Raw genomic sequence first — 22,500 nt, forward strand, 5'->3', positions numbered from 1 at the left:
AAAGACTGTTTCATTAATTACCTAATATATGCTGTGTCTAGTACTTAGAAAAAAATTTTAAATTCTTTCAAGAAACATGAAAACAATGGTGTGGTATGTATGCGTGTGTGTGTGTGTGTGTGTGTGTGTGTTTGTGTGTGCATACATATGACAGACCTATTCTTAATGTATCCAACTTAAAGGCTATGGACAGACAACTTCCAAGGAAATTCTGCTTGCTGTGATGAGTGAGTCAGAGTTGCTCAGCTAATGCATAATCAAATAGTCTCCGTGTTATGATTTCAGTAGCTATTTTAGTGTTCCCTAAAAACTTAAAATGGAAATATTAGAATGGCCACTTTAAAAGTGTCAATAGATACAAGCAATGTGCCCTATAATTTAAATAATAAACAGTAATTTACTATGTTCACCTGAAAAGGAAATTGGCCTAGTGTATGTCTCTTCTTTCATATTTCGCTCTATGATTCATCTGTAAATATAATTACAGGGTCTCGCTCAAAATGGGTTATCCTGAGTAAAATAACTCAGCTTGATCTATTGTTGTGTTTGCTTCCTATTATTTCTACTTTTGCACAAACAGCAAATATTCATTTTTTTACGAAAGAGATATTCCTTTAATCCCAGATATACAGATTGCATCTGTAGAGGTACAAACATTAAGAGATTATACATCATCTCTGGCTTCCTGAAGTTTACATTCCAGTCCAACAAATGGGAATGATAATGCAGTGTGAAAACTACTGTGGCTGAGGAAATAGAGTGTCTTATGACAATAAGAGAGTGGTTAGTTACCAGGACTAGATAGAGCAGAGCTTGGAGAGAGGAATGGGGCCTTCCTAGAGAAGTAATTTTACCTTCAGGATTAATAGCATTTATCTAGGGGGAAAGCCCTGGAACAATGCTCTAGGCAAAAAGAAGAGCGTGTGCAAAAGCTGAGAGGACAGTGAGAACAAGATAAACACAAGGTTCTAAAAGAGGGTAAGTTTGGCTGGACTGGAGGAGAGGGAGAGGAAGGATGGAGAGAGGAGGACGGTTTCAATTGTTTTAAATACTTTGACAGTTTCCAATGAGCAATAAAAAATTACTCCAGCGTTCAAGCAAGAAAATGATATGATGAGATACATTTGAATTTCAGAAAAAGCACTCAAGTTATGGAATGGAGAAGAGATTGGAGGACTCACCCATCCAGTCTTTAGATAATGGTAGACTCTCAAAAAGTGTGGGGGAAATAGAGAAAAGTGGCAGAATTCTCAAAGCTCGGTATTTGGGAAATAGAATCTAAAGACAGGGTGACTGATTAAAACCAGAGCTGAAAACAGAATGAAAGTCTTTAAATTTTTACTGAAAAATTAAAGTTACCATAAAGAATATTTTATAAAATTATGTAACAAAATGTCAATCTTTATAGGTGTGCTGGGATGTGAAAACAATGTATGAAAGTCAATGAAAAAGTCCATTTAATTTCTGTGTAATTAGCCTAATGATAACATAAATATCTACTTTTTAGAAAAGCAGTATTTTAACATATTCAATTTGCCATTACAATGTACAATTGCAAAACCAGGAGAAAAAAAGAACTAAATCATAATGTATGATATTGATGAAAACTTTATGGTATTCTAACTTTCTTTCCTCATTGTTTACTCTTACATTGAAAGAAAAATGAACTAAAATAGTGTGTAATTTAAAGCTATGTTAACTAAATTTTATAAAATCAGATATATTCAAAATATTATCATTTTAACATGAAATCAATATAAAACTATAAATAAGCCATCTTTTATTCTTTTTATATTGTCTTTGATATCTGGTGTGTATTTTACACTTACAACACATCATGCTTTGTTGTATGTATGTATGTATGTAGAGATAGGGTCTCACTCTGTCACCCAGGCTGGAGTGCAGTGGTGTGATCATAGCTCACTGCAGCCTTCATCTCCCAGGCTCAAGTAATCCTCCTGCCTCAGCCTCTGAGTAGCTGGGACTACAGGTGTGAGTCACCGCCCAGTTTGCACATCTCATTTTAAATGCTGAGTAGCCTCTTGCAACTAGTGCCTGTCCTATTGAATCAAGCAGCACCAGAACACAGAGAAACACACCTAAAAGTCTGCTTGCTCTCTTACTGTGCGGTAACAAGCTTAGCAGATGGTCACAATGAGTAGAGGTAAAAAAATTTTTAAAAAAGAATTAATAAAACCATTTGAATCTTTGTTTTGTTATGTAAACATGGCCATTGAGAGAGAGAGAGAGAGAGAGTTAAAAGTCAGATAGATCAAATGAAAGTTGCTGGTAAGTTGATAGTGGTCAACAAAAGTACTAAAAAGTGACCTATGTATTCAAAAACACCAAATCCACCCAAATATTTAAGTATCAAACTTTAATCCATTTAAAATAATCCCATTAAATGCTGGCTGTTCAATTTTATTTAAATATCTTTTGGCAATTACTTCACTTGGAAGTGGCACTTTTTTTGACACCAGTAGTTTGGTAAACTCATGGCAGGAGATTGCTAACCAGTTTCCAAGTTGATTTAACGCTGTTTTAAGTTTATAAGAAAAATGTCACTATGTAAACAACAGACATTTTGATTAAACACTAAAGTTCTTATTTTGGCTGTAAAATCAATAATGCAGCTGGATTGAAAGTAGTTTACATTCCCTCAAAACTGGGCTTCAGTTCAGCTAGTATTGCACTGACATCATTTTCCAGCAAGATCTGGCCGCTTTCAGCAGCCAGTTTAGAAATATCCTTTGCAAACAACCACATAATTTTCAATGTTAACACATTTCAAGAAGAGGGTCTCACAAGTGCCAGTGCTTAAAATAGTATAGTCAATCCAGAAATAGTCTCTCATCTAATGTGTAATTTACTAGCAAAATCTTTTAAGGCAATTCTAACAAGAAAGTAAGACAAAGGCCTTTGATTGCATTATCTTTTCCACCTGAGGCTGACTTTGGACTGTTTCCTATTTTCCTTAGTATAGCTGATTAACTAATATGTAACTCATGCAAATGGATCTTAAGTATGTTTTTGTGACAGAACACCTGAAATCCCTGCTACCTTTTCCTCAACAATGAGCTCCAAGTAGAATTTCATAAATATTGATACATTGCTTGATTATATCTACAAACTAGGAATGTTTTGCAAATAAAAAATAAGACCATATAAGATGTCTAAAACATAAAAATAAAACCACAACCACTAGCATATATAGCCATTACCAAAAAAAAAAAAAGGCAGTTGAACAGATGACAAAAGATCATGTGTAGTTTTTCAGGGACCATTAATTTACGACTTGCATATTCATTATCAGCAACCAGAAATTAAAGAAAAAAAATGTGTAGCAAAATATGCTAAAATGTGTTCAAGACCCTCCAATAGCTATGCTTACCTGTAGAAATTCCCTGACATTAGAGCCCAGGACACGCAAGATTGTATCATAACCGGATTCTTGGCAAAAGACGAAAAACATCTTCCCAAACATTTGGAGGATTTCTCCAGCATTAAGATCTATTTTACAGGTTCAAGAAGGGGTGGAGAAAAAAGCATGTAATAGGTGAACTATTATTCATAGAAAGAACGAGGATAAGTGTTTGTTAAAATAATTTTAAATGTCTTCAATTTTTGTGAATGGCAAACATAGATCATATGAAAAAATCTGGCCAGGACAATACAATGAAGTCAGAGAAGGCAATGTATAAACATGTTAATGATATATATTTGCATTTACAAGCAAAGCAACCAGTTTCTCAGTTTATATAACAAATTATAAGTGGAGCATACCTAATCTGAAAATCTGAAATTTGAAATGCTCAAAAATCTCAATTTTTTTTTGGCACCAACATGACACCACAAGTGGAAAATTCTGCACCTGAACGCATGTGATGGATTGTAGCCAAAACATTGTTTCACATGGAAAATCATTTAAAATATTGTATAAAATTGGGCCGGGCGCGATGGCTCAAGCCTGTAATCCCAGCACTTTGGGAGGCCGAGGCGGGTGGATCACGAGGTCAAGAGATCGAGACCATCCTGGTCAACAAGGTGAAACCCCGTCTCTACTGAAAATACAAAAAATTAGCTGGAAATGGTGGCGCATGCCTGTAATCCCAGCTACTCAGGAGGCTGAGGCGGGAAAATTGCCTGAACCCAGAAGGTGGAGGTTGTGGTGAGCCGAGATCGCGCCATTGCACTCCAGCCTGGGTAACAAGAACGAGACTCCGTCTCAAAAAAAAAAAAAAAAAATGTTGTATAAAATTGCCTTCAGCCTATGTCTGTAAGGTGTACATGAAACATAAATGAATCTTGTGTTTTGACTTGAATCCCATCCCCAAGATATCTTCTTATGAATACGAAAATATTCCAAAATCCAAAAAAAATCTTAAAGCCTAAACATTTCTGGTTCCAAGAGTTTTAGACAAGAAATACTCACCCTGTACTTAATTTTGACCTTGTTAAAGCATATTTTTGACATACTACTTATCTTTTCCCAAAAAAACACAATTTTTTTAATCAAGAATGTACATGACAGTATTTTGTTACAAGATAGTCTTTCTTAATATAAATATGTATATTTAATAACCTGATTATATATAGTATGTACCCTGCTGTCCTGCTTTTTTTCTTAATAAACAATCATTAATGTTTTTTAAACTTAAAATTTTTGTGATTTTTCTGTATCAATTTTTGTCTTTTTGAAACAAAGTCTCACTCTGTCACCCAGGCTGTTGTGCACTGGTGTGTTCCCGGCTCACTGCAACCTCTGCCTCCCAGGTTCAGGTGATTTCTCCTCCCTCAGCCTCCTGAATAGCTGGGACTACAAGGCATCTGCCACCAAACCTAAATTTTGTATTTTTAGTACATGGTTTTACCATGTTGGCCAGGATGGTCTTCAACTCTTGGACTCAAGTGATTCACCCACCTTGGCCTCCCAAAGTGCTAGTTATCAATTTTAATTGCTATCTAATTCAACATATGGATGCAATAATTTATTTAACCAATCCCTTCTTATTGAAAATGTAGGCTTTTTCTTTCAGTTTTTGATAATATAAGGAACTCTGACATGAAAACACATACATAAATCTTAATGCAAAGAGGTCTAATAACTTATTAAGGAAAAATTCCTGAAGGGTTTAATGTTTTTAGAAGGCTTTTTTCCAAAAAAGTTGTCTTAATTACCATCATATTAAAAATGTGTATGATTTTCCCATTAATTCTCTATTGTTACACTAGATATTTCATTTTTTAAACTGCCAAATTAATAAGAAAAAAATTCCTTCATATTTGTTTCCATTTTGATTGCTAAAGGGGCTAGATATTTTTCTTATTATTAAACATTTACCAATCTTTTAAAAAAATTCTATTATAGATAGTATTTGCTTTTCTAGTTATATTTAGCAGAGCTAAAAGCTTTATTCGATTGTTTCCAGACTATAGCCCAGTTAAAAATTAGGTGCTATGGGCTAGGTGCGGCGACTCACACCTATAATCTCAGCACTCTGAGAGGCCGAGGTGGGCAGATCACCTGAGATAAGGAGTTTGAGACCAGCCTGACTTAACATGGAGAAATCCCATCTCTACTAAAAATATAAAATTAGCTGGGTGTGGCAGCGCATGCCTGTAATCCCACGTATTCAGGAAGCTGAGGCAGGAGAATCTCTTGAATTCAGGAGGTGGAGGTGAACCTAGATTGCTCAGCCTGGGCAACAAAAGCAAAACTCCGTCTAAAAATAAATAAATAAATAAGCATTATGGGAACAACAGATACTACTTAGAGAACAACTTTTTTTCCATGAGGTTTTTAAAACTCCGCCTTCTTAAGAAAGATATTTGTCTGTGGTAGATCTCAGTTTCACATTTCTTTTACCAATAGCTAATATAACTCCTGACTGCAAAAGAGATTTGGAGAGAACACATATTATACTTGAATAACTACTGTATTGTTGACACCACAACTGATGTTGTTACATTAATAACTTTCTTTTCTTCCTTGTTACATGGTTTTCTATTAAGGGAGACAAAGGACTGACTCAGCTTGGCATGGTGGCTCATACCTGCAATCCCAGCACTTTGGGAGGCCAAGGCAGGTAGATCACTTGAGCTCAGGAGTTCAAGACCAGCCTGGGCAACATGACGAAACCTCATCCCTACCAAAAATACAAAAAAATTAGCTGGGTGTGACGGTTTACACCTGTAGTCCCAGTTACTTGGAAGGCTGAGATGGGAGGATCACTTAAACCTGGCAGGTGGAGGATGCAGTGAGCCGGGGTTAGGCCACTACTGCACTGGGACTACTGCACTCCACCCTGGGTGACAAAGCCAGATCGTCTCTCAAACAATAACAACAACAAGAGCACATTTACTCTTCTCCATTTTCTAAAGAACCTGTAAAAGAAAAAAATAAGACTCAGCATAGCCTGAGACTAATATGATATGTGGATGTCAGCCACACAACTATGCAAGTTGTACAAATGCTCTGCACAACTTAGATGACCCTACGTTGCGATCTTGACCCATGCATTCTTTGAGCTTCCATGTGTAACTTAGCCAAAGTAGGAAAGCTGCATCCAACTTACTGAGGACTTTGCTTGCAGCGGCGACCAAATCGTAAGTTTTGGAGTCATCATAGATTATTCTCACGAGAAACTGTCCCTCTTCATCTAACTGTGCCTCTTTTCTGGAAAACAAAAACAGGAGAGAGAGAGACGGAAGAAAAAAGTTGAAGTTAAAAAAAAATAGCTATTATGGGTATAATAATAATATAAACAATGGTTTTATCTCTGAAATAGAATTTGTTTCTTGGCGAATCTGTTTAAATAAGTATCATGTATCTAAAATTCTAGTGAGAAAGCAAAAATGACGCATGTCTCCCTCTCTAAATTAAAATGATATATTTAAGTATATTTTAGCAAGACTAACAGGACATAGTACTCTGCTGCTCAATACAGTATCTGCCATTAAATATAATTAATTAAATAACTTTTGGGGTTAATAAATGTTTAGCAAGTTTCTCTGGAGTCCTTATTATGTGCCAGACATTGTTCTGGGCACTTGGGGTACAATTTTGAGTAAAACAGACAAAAATCCCTGACTTCTTGCAACACTTATATTCTGGGAAGACAGACACAACATAAAATTAATAAATAACATATAATGGTAAGTATTATACATTGGAGAAAAATAAAGCAGAACAGAGCACTGGAGAGCTCAAGTACAACAGCCAACTGTAGAAAAAAACTAAGTTCCAGATATCATTGCCAATATTAACGTCACAAAAATACATGGAGCTTGGACGTCAACCTCTTAACACTCTTACACTCAATCCAATTCATCTAAATCCCTGTATGTTGCCAGGAGAAAACAAAGGAAACTTGCACTAGAATCAGGTGAACTTGCAACACAGTGGCTCAAATAACTCCTTAAATATTGTCAAGGCAGGCCTCAGTCACTTTCTCTCCTTCAGAAGCTGTGCTATCACGGCTGCCACTCATGACCATACCTGTGTATGCTCAAGGGAAAAATTCCAAATGGTGGTATGTCTTATATCCTCATCTTAGTATGCAGATAGTCTTAAAAACATCCTCTGTCTCTTCAGAGCATATAATTTATTTTCCTGAATTTATTCATAGCTTTTTTTTTTGAGACGAAATTTCACTCTTGCTGCCCAGACTGGAGTGCAGTGGTGCGATCTTGGCTCACCACAACCTCTGCCTCCCGGGTTCAAGCAATTCTCCTGTCTCAGCCTCCCAAGTAGCTGAGATTACAGATATGCACTGCCATGCCCGGCTAATTTTGTATTTTTAGTAGAGACAGGGTTTCACCATGTTGGTCAAGCTAGTCTCAAACTCCTGACCTCAAGTAATCTGCCCACCTGGGCTTCCCAAAGTGCTGAGATTACAGGCGTGAGCCACAGCACCCAGCATAACTTTTTTTTTTTAAGCATGTTTTTGATTAGTACAGAGATCTACATTTCAGAAAGCAGGATTTACCAGCTAAATGAACCTGTGAAAATCACATAAAGTACATAAACATTAAAATATCTCTTTTCTGACCAGGTGTGATGGCTCACACCTGTTATCCCAGCACTTTGGGAAGCCCAGGTGGGCGGATCCATTGAGCTCAGGAATTTGAGACCAGGCTGGGTGACATACCCAGACCTCTTCTTTACTAGAAATCAAAAAAATTAGACAGGCATGGTGGCGCACAGTCTGTAGTCCCAGCTACTCGGGAGACTGAGTTGGGAGAATCTTGCTTGAGCCTTGGGAGGTTGAGGCCTCTGTGAGGCATGATCTTCCCACAGCACTTCAGCCTGGGCAACAGAGCCAGATCCTGTCTCAGGAAACAAGCAAAGAAACAAACAAACAAAACCTCTCTTTTCTGAAGTGGTAGCAACAGATACTTCACCTTCCACAACAGTAAAAAGATAAAGTGTACAAAAGTATGCTCTAAGCAGTTAAAGCCTTATACATATTCCCAGTGACTAGAGTGCCCCCCATATCTACTCAAACAATTACAACACTGCACATAAAATATGAAATTCTTCCTTTTTCCAAACATAAACAGCTGTTATACAAAAGCGACACAACTCTTCAAAAACCTCAAGTCTTTTTAATATCTAAAGTCAGTGAGATATCTAAAAATTATAAAAATGTAATATACAAACATCATCGTATCCTCTGATAAATGCTACTATATATTTTCTGCATTCTAATTTCTAATTGTAGAAATATAAGTACAGGAAAGGAAAAGCTAAATAGAGAAAATTATCATCCACCATCACTGCTAATATAATTTCCAAGTTGTTCATGCTTGAATATACTTATATAGAGAATATACTGCTTTAAAACCTCCTCAATTGAGTGGATATTTGATGGATATCTTTTCATATCAATAATTATACTTCTATACCATGGCTGCATAAAATTGCATTATAGACATATTGAAGTCTTGGTAGGTAGTTAGATGGCTATTATTTCCACAAGTATAAAAAATGTGATGAGTATCTTTGTAGCTTCTTATACTTCTATGTAAAAATGGTACAAATTCCTAGGAATGGGATTACTGGTTTGAAGGATACATATACCCTGGGTTTTGTCATTTTGCTGTTAACATTTTATTATGAAACAACACTGATCGATAGATTAAAATTTTGGAGTCTCTGACAGAACATTCTAATTACAGACACAGTAAAGTAGAAATGTATTCATGTTTTTATCATTCTGTTTCTTCCAGTTGCAGTAAGTCAATTACATAAATTTCTGTAATAAACTCAGTTTGTTGGAAACACTCACCAATCTCTAGTAACCCATAAATAAGTGAGTACAAGCAGAATCCACAGTCCCTCTGCAAAAAATAGCAGAACAGCCATTTCCTCAGAAATCCCCTAATGATGAGTCAATGCATTCCTCCTTTCCTTTCTCTCTCTTTATTAAAATAAGCCCCCTTATCTTCGAAGCTTTACTTCCTGAAATGACCAGTGTCAATGCTCCCTGGTGGGGACTGAAATAGAAATTAAACAGTAATACATAGAAGGAAATAATAATCTTCCTTAAAAATTTCACTCTGAATTCCTTTTAATTATTGAAAGTACTTAGGACTTTTTATTTATATCTTTGGGGGAATGTGTGGCTACCCTTTCTCTTTTTCTTTTTTCTGGTGGAAGAGGTTTACCACAAATATTTGGATGCCTATTATGTCCCAATACTTTTCTATGCACTTTTAATATATTAATAAAGATCTTTGCCCTCATAAAGCTTATATTTTAGCTGTCAGAAACAAGTAATAAGTAATAAACATGATATATAACAAATGATGTAATAAATTATGAAGTGATAGATGCGACAGGAAGTGGAGCTCAGGATGAAGACATGAGAGTGGAAATGCAAGAGGAAGGGCTGGATGCCATATACATATGAGGACAACATACATATGTGCTCATGGTAGGCTTCATGGGGACAGTGACATCTGAAAAAGGGCTTGAGCAGGAAACTACGTTCTTACCACCTTAAACCTAACCTTTCTGGGACCACTTCTTTTCCTTCTCTAGCCTATTTTTCATCTTCTTTCCTTTCAGGGGAAATGCTAACTGGAAATATTGCAAAAGCTAATTGGAGATATCACAAACTCTTTAGTGCGAAGTGGTTTAAAACACTAAACTGAGAAGGAAAATTTACAGTGAAAAAGGAGTACTAAGAAATAGTTTCAGACAATATGGCCTTTGAAGCTAGTAGAAACTTTGAGTCAACAAAGCCTTCTCTGTTGTCTCTCAATTCTCAATAAAACTTTTCTTCTAACTTCTAGGTACATTTATTTGTAATTGGACTTCATGCTGTCAACTGTTTTAGCCCCCAAAAAGCACAGACGTGATAATAACCATTTCTCAGCACTCTGCAAAATATAGCTGCCACTGTCCTTTGAGGAAAGCTTTAATGCCTTCCCTTCCTACATTGCACAGTTCTTTCTCCTAGTGTTAGAGCTGTTTTTTCATCTGCTACCTGAAGTCACAGAGGGCGACCAGTATATGTAAGAAAGGTTAGGAAGTAAGCTAGTATTTAGATTACACAATTTACACAATTCAAATATTACCTCATAATTCTCCATTCCCCACTTTGCTATCCCATAACTTTTAAGTACTTCTCTCAAAAGCAAAGATAGGAATAACATTTCTAACCACTTAAAATTTATTTTTGTGATCAGTAGAGTTTATTTGGGCTTAAATTATCCAAATTCAGCCAAGTATATTAATAAAATTTTCTAGACTCATTCACTCTTCCAGAATTGTTTTTTGAGTTCCAATTTTGTTTAAATTGTTGTATTACATATACATTATTACATTATGATTATGTAATTATATAATTACATAGTAGGGAAATTATGCAATTTCCTTATTATTTAAATTAAACTTATTTTACACATGAGAAAAACCACAGGTTTCTCTGACAACCACATTTTAAAAGCCTTCCTGAAAATTCTGGACATACTGTCATTTTTTCAATGCTTCTTAGATGATAAAAAATACCATGTGAAGCTATAAGTAAATTGGATTAAACTGTGTTCAAGAGCTCATCTATCAAATAATAACCCACAGCACTGCAATTCTCATGTATCTTAGTTTGTGTTACATTCTGTTGCTGCTTACTATTATTATTAATTTTTTTATTTTAAAACATTTTATTTTTAACTTTTTAACTCATAACATTTTGCTTAAAACACATTATAATACATACATACGTGTGTGTGTGTGTGTGTGTGTGTGTGTGTGTATTTTTTTTAATTGCATTTTAGGTTTTGGGGTACATGTGAAGAACATGCCAGATAGTTGCTTCTATTATTATTTTTAATTGTAAAAGCCCTACCTAATCCCAAGTGAACACAGCCTTTCACTACTTCCAAATACTATGACTTGCCATATTTAGATACCCAATGACTCTGCCTGGGTTAAGCACTGACTTTTTCTACTCAGTGAATTACTCAATGAAAGAGGTCAGCAGACAATAATAAATATTTAGAGAGGCTGGATAAAATTTTAAAAGCACTTTCTTCAGCTAACAGGTAAACCCAGATAAAGAGAAATTCCCTTGATTTCATCTCTGTCATAAGTCAAAGTCTCTCCTCACACAGTATGCAAAATAAACAACTAAGCGAATCCCGTGTAGTTTGGGCAGATTCACCTCTTTGTGTTTCATTTCCTAATCTGTAAAACAGACTAACAGCAGCAGTTACCTCTGGTCACTGTGTTGGTTAGAAGGATTAATCTATGCAAAAACCTTAGAATAGTACTTCTCACACAATGCCTGATACTTCCTCTAACTGGTAGGTTGTAGTAGTTGGAGATGAAGGAAGAAGGGAAAAGGGGAAAGAGGAATTGCAAGTGGGAGAAGAGAAGGGAGGAATGACAGCAAAATCTTAGAAATTTTTATTCAGAATCAAATAATTAAACTAAATGTGCATGTAGTATGCAGATTCGCTGATAGAACTTACAAACTAAAATAGCCAAAAAAAAAAACAAGCTCTGTCTCCCTAAGAGCTTTAAAAATAAAGGTCAAATTCTCACCTGGGAGCAAAATGAGAAATAATCACATTCTTTGTATTTGTAGCCACAATAACTTTTTAGAAGTTGAATATGTATAAGTGAAATAGTTTCCCAATAGCAATCAACTTCCTACTTACTCTTATTTATTGAAATTTAAGCAGATTCTGTATTAATACTAATTACTTTTCCACAAGGAGGTAGTTGGTATTTTTATAGTGGTGGTGTTTGGTAAGTAGGGATTTTTTTTTTTTTTTAATGTAATCATGGCCGGGCGCGGTGGCTCACGCCTATAATCCCAGCACTTTGGGAGGCCGAGGTGGGTGGATCACGAGGTCAAGACATCGAGACCATCCTGGTCAACAAGGTGAAACCCTGTCTCTACTAAAAATACAAAAATTAGCTGGGCATGGTGGTGAGTGCCTGTAGTCCCAGCCACTCGGGAGGCTGAGGTAGGAGAATTGCTTGAACCCAGGAGGCAGAGGTTGCAGTGAGCCGAGATCGTGCCATTGCACTCCAGTCTGGGTAACAACAGCGGAACTCCGTCTCAAAAAAAAAAAATGTAATCACTTGTGCCTAACCAGGTGCCTGGAATTGAGCATGTGCTTAATAAATGTATACATATTTTAAAATGAGTGAATTAATTAAGTTGATTTCTCCATGTTTCCAAGCTCGCTACAAAAACAAATCTAATTAAAACAAACAAAAAAAGCAATCAAACATTACTAACAAAAGTCCATCATGTGCTTTCAAAATTAAGAATGTTTTTTATTATTTATTTTTTAAAACTAGGTATACAATTTGTCCAAAATGTCCAGGCAAGATTTCTAACTTCACATACAAGGAGATATTCCTTAACTACAATATGTGAACTGAATTCATATTCTGACCTTGAGCTCTTGCTTCTGTATGTTAAGTAAGTTAAGAATATGACAAGACTGCTATATTTCAGGTAAAGAAGTTTCCCATGGAGTATTTTGAAATGGGAGAGCCTGAATACAGGCATCTTGAAAACATAATCTCAACATAAATCTGCTCTTGGGCCAAAAAGGTCAATCAGGTTCAAGCAATCAACCTGGCCAATGACAGCTCCAAGAGACTATTGATCCTATAAACAACATTATCAGAGCACATGCTGTATTAAAAAACAGCATGTAGACGTCATCTTGGTAATACATCCTAGAATGGTCCATCATAGTGAGCTGAAATGGTACCATAATGTTGCATTGTGCTCAACCATTATTAAAACTAAAATTTCCCACTATAAACTGTGGATGGTAACTATACATAAAATCTAAAAAGCAAAACTTCATATTGCTTTTTCCTAAGTGGTTGTGAGGCATGAATAGCCTCTGAATTTTCAATAGTCCAATCGAATGATTCTCAGTAAGCTTGAACCCCAAAGGAGAGACTCTAGTCAAGGGAGCTGCAGACTAGAAGGGGAGGGGCAGGCCATTTAAATCCAGTAACAGCTTCATTTTTGAACCCCTTTTTAGTTGGTAAATGTCAGTCCTTTCATGTCAACGTGTTCACTCATCCAAGCACTGTAAACAGTAACAATAAATGCTGTCATGAGTGACACCTATACCTTAGATTTAGGCGAAGCAACAACACTCTTGATATCTAATTCCTTGTTTCTTTCTATGACCAGCTTGACCCAAGAGACCCTTAACGGTAATTTCTCCAATTTTGAAAACATATCCACAAACCTTACAAATTTTCATTTGAGCTGATGAGCCATGTTCAGCAGCTTTATCAGACAAACGATTTTGCTTTGACAGTTGTGTGTATGCTTCGTTGTTAATTTACCTTTAAAAATATTATTGTCAAAAATCACTTGTGGGCAGGCTTGAACATTCCAAGAGAAAAGAAAACCAGCAGGTGGTAAACATTGCTCATGTCCCTGCTAAATTAGCTGTCTTTGGAAAGAAGAAGGTTATAGGTCCTTCCTCCTCTTTGGAGGAAAACACATGATAATTACAACTCTATCTGAGTGCAAATCCCAGCTCTAATAATTAATAAAATAATTTTTTTTTTAAGTCTCCCTTCTTTTATTTGCAAAATGAGGATAATGAAGGAATCTATTTTCTGTGGTGGTAATGAGGATTAACTGAGATAATGAGTATCAAACACGTAGGACTGTGACTGCAGAACCATATGGTATGTATTTAATATACGTGACATATTACATTCAAAATAGCATGACATGGTGAGAGCCCATCTGCTTTTCGAATTTAATTTCAGTATTCTAAACATTTACCTACAGTCTATGACACTGACTTTAAACAGCACCACACGTCCCTGCCTTTCAGATACTTGCTAAAGGATTCAATCATTTACTGAATTCAATCTAGTAACTGTCTTTTGACATATGAAGTTGTCATTCTAACAAGAGTTCTTAGGCCTTCCAATATATCCACATATGACATGAGAAAACATAAAAGAACTCTGAATCTTCCAAAAGGAAGTGCTATTATGTATTGCTATATTGCTGTATCTTCTGCCTTTGCTGATATGAGAAATGTTTATTTTGCAAAGCAATGTGACTACAAACAATTGCAATGAATTATTATAGTTAACAATACTATAATGAACACTTGAAATTTGCTAAGAGGGTAGGCCTTATGTGTTCTCACTACAAATAAAAGAGGTTACCCATGTAAAGTGACAAATATGACAATCTGTTTGATTTAGGTGATTATTTCACAATGCATATGTACATCAAAACATCAAGTTATGCATCTTAAATATATATCTTTTGTTTGTCAATTTTATCTCAATAAATCTGGGAGAAAAATAGATGTCTATTTCAAAACAGCTTAAATTTAAATGGTAGTTGAAGATGTCCTATGCTGACATAAATTTCTGGTTGCAGAAAAAAATCTTTGGTAGAAATATATGTGTGCTCTATTCTTTGGAAATTAAAAATGTGAATATATAGAGAGAGGGAGAGAAAGCACTCTAGAAAGAGTAATGGAGGCTAGAGTTAAGGAGGATAGACATTAATTGATAACACAAATACGTAAGTGCAAACTTGCATTACAGTACTGTGAAGGAAGGGAAAAGTTTGGGTATGAGAGTAGGTTCCCTTAAGAAGTAACATTTGTTTTGACATCTCAAAGCTGAGAGATGTTACATTTACAGGAGGGTTGGGGAAGGTGGAGAACAGGAGAGCATAAAAAGCACAGGTGTTAAACTGACACATTTAAGGCTCAGTGTGGCTGAAAATAATAACTCCAGCCCATGGAGTTAGAGTACTAAGGGTATGTAGGACAAGTTGAGTGGAAGGTTTCCATGTGTGGGTTACTGAAGATTGACCACAAAGAATTTCTATAAAGTTAACACTTTCATATTTCATGATACAACAATGAAGGGCAAGTAGATCAGAATATGCTACAGAACCAAAGCCACGGTAACAAGGAGATCCAATAAATACTTCAGAATGTCTACTTTTACCTGAACTAAAAACCACTTTAACTTCACTATCTTTTGATATAGTTTGATACAGAAAAAGATGCTCCATTTTGCTAGACATAAGCAATAAAGACATTTTTTCTTCCACCATTTCCTCTTTGATGAAGAAGGAGGCAAAGGAGAGAACGGAAAAGCTGCAAGTACTCATGTCTGCTGAGCTGTGACCCTTGGATCTAGCCAGTTAGAGTTCTTTATGGCGTTCATTTCCTTAAGTGTGTTTTCCTGTTGATGTCTGCACAGCATCAACTCTTAACTATAGCTTTCCAACACATTAAAGCGAAACATTTGCTAGAGTCCCTTATGCTGGAGAAAGTAGAAAGGACATTGTTCTTGCAAATAGTAAAATTGCTTAGTAAATGTTTGCCAAAACTAGATCTGGGTATATTAAGAGTGAGAATACAGATTTTCTGATTTTTGATGCTCATTGTAATGTGCAAAGATCCTTCTGACACACAAAATGAAATTATGTGCTCCTCCAATTTTTTGTTAATTCTAACAAATTGCAGAATGCAAGGAAAAGAAAGACTCCAAGACCCAGCTTGATTTCTGGGAGATATCTCAGATCATCAGAACCAAAATAAAGCAAACAAAACAGAACTCAAAAGAAACACCCACAAAACCGCTGAGATCATGTGATGACCCGCTTTATCACTTAGATGCCTGCCATGCTGCTCACAGACATAATCCAGATTCTGGAAAAGCCCCGTGCAAAGAGCTCAGCAGCAGGTATGTGATGGAGTATACTCTTGAGCATCCAGTTCCAGCTGCAAAAAATAACTTCAAACATTAGTGAGCTTATCAACCAACATGCAATACAACGCAATGCCTTCCTCTGTCTCTCAGGCTAACTGGCAGATCTTTCTATAGAAAAGGATCCTGATCCTAACAATGATCTGGTTTACTTATTTCTTTAGTCTGTATATTAATGTATTTATTTGTACTAAGGAAGTTTCTTAGCAAGAAAGTAAATGTGGTTTCATTTTATACTACATTAATTCCTATTTCACAATTATATCTTAAAAGAAGCATTAAACCTGACACTAGAAAGAACAAAAGATGAAGTTCTCACTTTTCAGCTTCCTACATAAAGTTCTCTTGGACAGTAGGTAATTACATATGGGAAATAGCCTCTTGAAAACTCAGCTTTCTTAATTAAAAAATTGAGCTGGACAGTCTTTTCCTATTTCAAATGGATGTTGCAGCAGTCAACCAAAATTATAGAGAGAACAAAACTTTGGAAATTTGAAAGTGCTTTGTAATATAAAGTACCCTTATTACTTTAAAATATATGCTGGCTTATTCCTACTTACACAGGTCTACAGAAAGGTATAGAAGTTTAAATCACACCTTCATAAATATGAAAATCTGATTAAAACATGGCAAAACATGGTGATGTGCTCTTTTGTTTCTTTTAATTTGCTTTGATACAATGGATATTAAGAGCATATGTTGCATTTCAAAACAAAATAATGAAAAATAATGATGATGATTACTTATCCTAGAGTGCAAAAAAAAATTTACACTGATGATAGAATATAGACTGCAATAATATTTTTTAAAGGAGAGTTTTCGTAACTTTCAAGTAAACTGAGGAAGTGGAAAGTTTAAAAACTCTGATTCTAAATAAAATAAAAAATAATAATCATTTATTCGGCTATTGCCAAGAACTGTGTGAAGCATGTTGCAGACATTATTCAATGCATTACATCAACACTATAAAGTATTATTTTTTCCTTTATGCAGTGGAGGCTTGGAAAGTTTAGGCAATGTGGAAAGCCCCATAACTAGTTTATAGCAAAGTGTTTCCTTATTTGAACCATAGTGATTAATTTGTGATTAGCAAATTTAACAGGACACACTAATTTCAAAACTGGAAGTATATGCTATCTAACAGACAAAACATTTCCATATTTGAGTTATAGGCAAAAAAAAATTTTTAAAAAGACTAAAATATCCTGAAATCTCCAGATTTTTTTTGAAGGTAAGGATTACATCATTGCTTTTCTATCTTCAGTGCCTAAAACACGGACTACCCTCATTAAAGATAAACATTTTGTCTGATTTATAATCAGTACAGCATACTTTCATAGACTTTTAATCATTTTGCATTTTTCAGTGTTTTTGATCTATCTTCATAATTTGTATGTTTCGGTGAGGTTAGAAAATCTAAAACTGGACTGGGCGTGGTGGCTCATGCATATAGTCTTACTACTTTGAAAGGCTGAGTCAAGAGGATCATTTGAGGACAGGAGTTTGAGACCAGCTGGGCACACAGCAAGACCCCATCTCTAATTGCCCTCTGCCCCACCACCCAGATAAAAGAAAGAAAGAAGAAAAAAAGATTTTAAATCTAAAAGTAAACCCAGTAATTTGATGCAATGATGAGTTTAGTCAAGGCTAATGAAAGGCTAACAGAGATGGGAAATCAAGTATTTAGGTGCTTTTCTAAGGTGTATCCCTCCTAACTTTATTTATTTTCTACCCTGATAATTTATTTTTGTCATTACTTAGGAAACATAGCTTCTTAAAAGGACTATCTGAATATTGAAAGGAAATCAACAAAACAAGCTTTGAAATAGATTCAGAGGTCTCTTTGCTTTTTTTGCATTTATTATGGTCTAAATCAGAGGTCAGCAAACTATAGCCTATAGACCACATGGAGGCCACTTTGTCTGGTTTGATTGTTTCTTTCCTTTTTCCTGGTCCAGGAGCTAACAATGATTTTAATATTTTTAAGTGGTTATATTTTAATGTTATATTGTTAGCTACATAATATCCTCAATTTTGCATTGGCCTGCAACATCTAAAACATCTACTATCCGGCCCTTGAAGAGAAAGTTTGCTGGTCCTTGGTCTAGACAATTTTTCTTCTTCTTAAGAGGAATTTTAAGCTTTTGTGAAATGGTTATATTGTTGGTAAGAGTGTAAGTGGATACTGAGTTTACAATGAAGCATTTTTGGCCCTTATCCACTTAGAATTTTCCTGTCTGCTGTCTGGAATCTGTTACCTAGGGTTTTATTTGTCATTACATGTTTGGCATCTTTTCCCATCCTTTCGCATGAAGGATAGATGGCCATTTCCTAGTGAACCAAAAAAGAATTATGTAAATTTGTATAAACATCAATTTAGATAGTTTCTCAAAGACCAAAAGAAAAAAAATAAAAGAATTTGGTACTTACAAAGACAAAAAAATTTTTTGCCTCCTATATTCAACTTCTCATAAAAAGATGCTTTCTTTTCAAGAAAGCAGCTTGGAACAATGTCTGCTGAATATTCCCTAAAGCAGAGTGTGAGGAGGGGAGGAGGAACCAGAATCACCCAAGGAGCATTTTTCAATTATACTCCTCCAGCTTCTCCTCCCCTCACCCCAGGCAGCAAGATTCTTTTCTGTGGAAAGCAAGTGCTCTTCCAGGGAGAATTTAGTAATTACTCAGGGATACTGGGTTGGAAACCAAGGAGGAGCTTTAATCCTCTCAGTGCAGAGAGTTCAACCACATTTTCTAGCCCAGACTCTAAACCACACCCAGGACCAGCTGGGATCTACCAAAGGATGCTTAGACATATAATCAACACTAATACCTGGATTACCAATGCTAGTGCGACACAGTTTTTCCTTTGCAGGGGCATAACCTTGAGGTAGTTTTATTTAAGGAAAGACCAATATAACTTGTTTCATTTTTACCAGAAAAATTATGTTGTGGATGATTGGAATTTTTATCATTTAGACAAATTATGAATACTGTTGGAAACTACTTAAAGATACATTAGTAAGTTAATAAATAATTTTTAAAAGTAAAATGGCACAATATTCTCAGTTTTGATTTTGCAGAGTTAAATTCTCATCAATTGAAACATTACATATTTGGACTGTCTCTAGGAAAATATGACCAATATAAACAAATCTCTTGATAATTTAAGGTTTTTAAAGGATACATTTCTCTATAAAGTATTATTTTTCATCTCTGTATTTAACAGTGATCTAAACTGATAATGGTTAGGATATACAATCTAAATCTGGTTAAATTGCATAATGACTGTTTAATAATAACAGCCATCTTTTATTGTGCTCTCAAAATTCTAAGCATATTCATTGTCATTAGCATATCCAACAGCAAATTTGGGAATTTCTATCTTACAGATGCAAAAGCATCATACAGAGGATATATATATTGCATTTATAAATTTACAAAGGAAATGGCTTAAAAATAATTCTGTAATTGTCATACTGTTAACAATCTTTTTTTTTTTTTTTGATGTGTGCTTTCCTGATATCTGTCTGCTAAGCAAAATTCAAATCCCAAGTAACTTTTGGTGTTTATGTTCTCATTGAATTCAACCACATAATTGCCAAATCGTGGTTTCTGGTTATAATCTGTAGATATGCCCTGTGGATAACATAAATTGTTTCTAAAACATGAAAGCAATGCTCAGTGATACAAATCCAGGGGAAAGAAATGTTGCATTTAGTGCTTAATATATAATCCTGGTTATTTCTATGGAAAAATAGTTATAAGAAATCACCATCATGTTACTGCATAATAAGGCCTATTAGAATTGATTGCTAATAATTGTAATGTGCTTAGGGAAAAACAGCATGGAAGTCTCACCTACCTAATATAACAAAATAAAAATCAGTAAGTATAGGAAATCAGTCAATAACAACAGTGCAGTCCCATCTGCCCACCCATATAACCCTTACTTCCACCTTTGTTACAATGTGATAGTCTGACTGTCGCTTTAAAATGAAAGTGCATAAATACGGTTTTGGTGTAGTTTGTTGGTAGTGGTCAGCTATACAATAAGTTAAATGCAAATTTTATGAGAGTGAGGGAGGGAAAAGGAGAGAGAACTTTATTAGAGTGAAATAATCAACCTGCCTGCAGACATGCTGACCCATCAGTCATTCCAACAGGTTTAAACTCTCAGGTGGGTGTGGTATTTCCGTTCACATCCCCAGTACTGGGCTCAAAACTCTAGGACTGAAATTAGAATGCCTCCTAGAACTGGAAGTCTTCGCCACAGTAGACCAAAAAAAAAAAACAAAAAAACAACAACAAAAAAAAAGGCGGAAGGGAAGGGGGGGGTCAGTGGGATTTGGGGAAAATGAAAAACTTCCAATTTTCACTTTATTTCAGAATGAACAAATGCGATTAATTCATTGTTGCTCAAGAAATAATCTCCCGTTTTAGCACACCAAAAAGGCCTAACATGCCAGGTGTGTAAATCATAAAGAAGCCAAAGTCTTCCGTTTGTTTCTAACACCTCCGGGCGCAGGAACCTAGCGAAGGCCGTGTGGTCCCTCGGGGCCCTGTCCGCGTGGGAGCTGCCGGGCCCGCAGAGCCTGAGAGCGCCAGCAGCGCTTTCCCACGCTCAGGCTGGGTCGGGAAGCCGTGGTGACCCCTAGGGGCTCCTTTCGGCTGTTCTCGCCCTCGCAGCCCGGCCCCAGCCGCCCCTCCCCTCCTGGTTCCAGTCCCGGAGCGTGGGAGCGCAGCTGCAGCGGGGAGAGGCGCGCGGAGGCACCTCGGAGGATGCGCGCCCGCGACCGGGAGAGCAGGCTGTGGACCAGGCGAGGCGCGCGGGGCCTCCCACGCAGGGCGCCGACCGGGGCCACAGCCAGGGGAGCCGGCCACTTACTTGATGTCTTCCCACACCTCGGGGCCGTAATTGCGGATCACCAGCAGCTCCAGGGCGTGATTCACAAATCCGTACTGCGGGGACAGGAGAGACTTGAGCTTCAGGGACCCGCTGTAGCTGGGAAGCGGCTTAGGGGCGAGGCTACTGCCTCTGCTCCCAAGGCGCTGGCTTAACCTTTTACCCCGCCCTGGCTCCTCTCCCTTAGGGGTACTGTGCACCAAAGGGGGTGTATCGTGGGGGAGCAGGCCCCCAATCCCTGGGGGATTCTCCCCGTTACCATCTGCCCCACCCCCACGCTACCTTCTTACCCCCCATCACCTGTCACCGCTCCTGGAGAGGCTGGGCATCGGGGGCAGCGCGGGGACGCGAACCCGGAGCTTTTCCTGCCGCCGGCGCTCAGCCTCCTACATTGGCTGCGCCCGCCGGAGCCAGGAAGACCCCACGCCTCGGCCGCACCTCCACTTCCATAGCTCAGAAAGCTGCGGTGTGGCGTGGAGAACCCGCCTGGGAAGCAAAGGCACCGATCGCCCCCGCCAAGACTCCCGGCGTTCCCACCTCCCCTGCCAGGGCGCGGGCGAGGAGCGAGGCTGCTCCGGTGGCGGGCGGTGAGCTCCCAGGGCCCCTCAGCCAAGCTCTGGCTGCGCGGCCACTTCCCTCGCTGCCAGGCCCGCAGTGGAAGGGTGAGGTTCTGGCCGCACCCGACTGAGAGCACTTACCATGGTGTCTGCACCGGGAGCCGGGGAGGCAGCCCCCACGCAGAGGCAGGGCCAGCCGAAGGGACCCAGGCAGCGGCGGCGGCGGCGACAGCGCAACCGGGCCGGGGAGGCAGCAGAGAGCTGGAGCTAGCACAGCCGCCTCGGGCCGCCCTGATTGCCACCTCTTCCTAGCCAATGGCGAGTCGCGCCGCAGGGGGCTGGTCGGTGCCCCCCCCCCCAGATCTTCAACCAATCAGGGACAGAGGAGGGAATTCGGATGCTCTCAATGCTGCTGCGCTCCAGTGCCTTCCCGCCCCCGCCCAGTGACAAGGCCTTCATTTGAGGCCGTAACAATGACAGTGGAGAATCCCCAGCCGTGCTCCTTGCATGAATTCCGGAGCAGAGGAAATCCAGCTCTTGTGGACTCACTGAATGTATCATTTATTCAGAGATCTGCCCTCAGTGGTAACACAAGCAAAAGGGGGCAGGGTGTGTTTGTGTGTATGTGTGTACTTTGCAGTGGACAAGCCTTAAAAGGAATATCCTCCGTTATTGGCATCCTCATGCTTTTCTTTGTCTTGCGGATAAACATTTCTTCTGTGGCTTGGTCCCACGACAGTTTTATGGCAAATTTAAAGCTAATAATATTGAGAGAAACACATTTTTAC

At 37.6% G+C, this 22,500-nt stretch overlaps 1 protein-coding gene across 3 annotated transcripts in view; it reads right to left on the reverse strand.

Moving 5' to 3' along the window:
• GUCY1B1 (guanylate cyclase 1 soluble subunit beta 1) overlaps positions 1 to 21,951 on the reverse strand; it is a 47,188-nt gene extending 25,237 nt beyond the window's left edge. The window contains exons 1-4 of one of the 3 annotated variants that reach the window (XM_002745298.6): positions 21,854 to 21,951; positions 21,138 to 21,211; positions 6,576 to 6,676; positions 3,392 to 3,510 (exon numbers count right to left, since the gene is read on the reverse strand). In XM_002745298.6, the coding sequence (XP_002745344.1) occupies positions 3,392 to 3,510; positions 6,576 to 6,676; positions 21,138 to 21,211; positions 21,854 to 21,856 (297 nt within the window). In that variant the 5' untranslated portion in view covers positions 21,857 to 21,951. Of the gene's footprint in view, positions 1 to 3,391; positions 3,511 to 6,575; positions 6,677 to 21,137; positions 21,212 to 21,455 lie in introns of all 3 variants that reach the window. The other 2 variants (XM_008992554.5, XM_017970180.5) reach the window with 2 other exon arrangements.
• Positions 21,952 to 22,500: the final 549 nt, after the last annotated feature.

Source organism: Callithrix jacchus, chromosome 3 (genome assembly GCF_049354715.1).
Source record: "Callithrix jacchus isolate 240 chromosome 3, calJac240_pri, whole genome shotgun sequence".
Lineage (NCBI taxonomy): Eukaryota > Metazoa > Chordata > Mammalia > Primates > Cebidae > Callithrix > Callithrix jacchus.